The following is a 1,860-nucleotide window of genomic DNA, read 5'->3' on the forward strand; positions in this document are numbered from 1 at the left end:
TTTTCTCTATTCTACTCCTTCATACAAGGAGGTTTATGTTGCCCCATGAGCTTTCATTAATTTTAGTTTAATCTGATTTAGTTTTACCTGGGAACCCTGCTCTAGGTCAGGGTTCATACTGAAGCAATTTGGTAACACTAGCCTGGGATTAGTAAGCTGCCTATGTCCACTGCCAAAAGGTTATGGTCCACTGGTAGATATTAAAAGACTTAAAGAGTAAAACCCCACCTCTGAAAATTTGCTGCCTTGGAAATAAAGAAATCTACAAGGCTCCTAACTTGGGAATTTAAAAAGGCAGAGTGATAAAAACAAAAAAACAAAACAACAACAAAAACAAAAGGAGCAAACTAAGAAAGGCAGCCCTACCTCTCTTTGGTGTATGGACATAATTTCTCCTTTTTAAACATGTTGGCCAATACAATCAACAATTGCTATGAACAAATCACACTGTCATGGGCATGAGAAATGTCATCTTTTGATGAAATGCCTTTCAGATGAATTGACAGTTCATCAGTGGAACACCCTAGGCAATTCCTGAGTGTATATGTACCTTATTCTATCAACCCTCTAAGTGCACACATAATTGACACTCTTAGACTTCCACTCAAACTTATAACACAGTCCAGGTATTGTGTAAGCTTAAGCTCCAGCAGCAGAATCCAATCGGTTCAAAATTATTAGAGAGTATTATGCAGACATCTTCCTCTATTACTGGGAAGGGGAAACTGGTGTGCTACCTGGTAGATTAAAACCTAACTTTTAGAACACAACAAAGAGCCTACTAAATCTAGTAGCGAGGGGCATAGGAAGATTGGCAAATGTTAGCCTTAAGAAGAATGCTAGTAGAAATGGAATAAAACAAGGTAGCTGCATTGGGAGAAGTGGCTGAGGTGGCAACAGGACTTTGAGAGCAACATGAGGCTCTCAGAAAGAATGACAATATCTAAACCATCACCAGTCACTGTGATTCTGAACAGGTGAATATGTTAGCCTCCTCTTCAACCTGTATAGTGTTCAGTCCAGCCCCCAATATGGCTCATTGCCTCTTTCAGCCAATCCTCTCACCTTTTGCTTTCTACTTTCCTACACACTGCAATCACTAAGCAGCTCGCCCTCAGCATCTTCCTGTACTGAGTCTGCCAAGTCTATTTTTTCCCACCATCCCTGAAACAATTATCCAAGCCACTGCTTCAACTCTGTATTCTCCTAATGTAGCAGCCTGCCAGAAGCCCAGGCTGACTTGAGTTTTGTGAGAAGATATGCCAAACATCCATGGAAACTCCTCACTGAGGTTAACTCTGAGGGGATAGGAGGAAGCTCTGTGAATGTGAGAATATTGTGCTTGCTTTAGGACACAGGGCTCTTTTGACTTGTTCAATCAGTGTCAATTTCAATAAGACCCATGTGTCCTAAAAGGTAAGGGAAAGAGGGTTAGGAATGCACCATTTACCTCTTCTGGCTGTCTGCCGCATAGGATGGAGAGTAATTTTAAGGTCTATATCACATTGACTGGTGAGGAAAAAAGAATCTAGTCATCCCTACCCTAGCAAAATATCTCTGTAGATGGCATGAGACCATGGTTCATAGGGAATCTGCATTAACCTCGGAAAGATTGCAAGTTATGACTTTAGGAAAACAGTTCGTGCCTGAGGTGGCCCTTCTGTGGAATGCTTCTATGTGGGACTGCTGAGACCCACAGGAGGCTCATTGGATTAGAAAAATGAAATGAATGTCAAGGAATGCACCCACACGAAGGCTTTCAAGAGGTGAAGGTATAAAAGAATTCAAGGGTCCTTGAATAAAGTTAATTCCCCACCATCTTGATGCAATGAAAACTAATTACCTGAGTGACCCTGAACT

General features: G+C 41.3%; 1 protein-coding gene across 1 annotated transcript in view; it reads right to left on the bottom strand.

Annotated features, from left to right (window-relative positions):
- Positions 1–1,860, bottom strand: part of Amot (angiomotin) — a 39,344-nt gene that overhangs the window by 20,275 nt on the left and 17,209 nt on the right. Inside the window, exon 5 of the mRNA XM_031379034.1 lies at positions 1,160–1,298. Coding sequence (XP_031234894.1) covers positions 1,160–1,298 — 139 coding nt within the window. The remainder of the gene's footprint in view (positions 1–1,159; positions 1,299–1,860) is intronic.

Source organism: Mastomys coucha, chromosome X, assembly GCF_008632895.1.
Source record: "Mastomys coucha isolate ucsf_1 chromosome X, UCSF_Mcou_1, whole genome shotgun sequence".
NCBI lineage: Eukaryota > Metazoa > Chordata > Mammalia > Rodentia > Muridae > Mastomys > Mastomys coucha.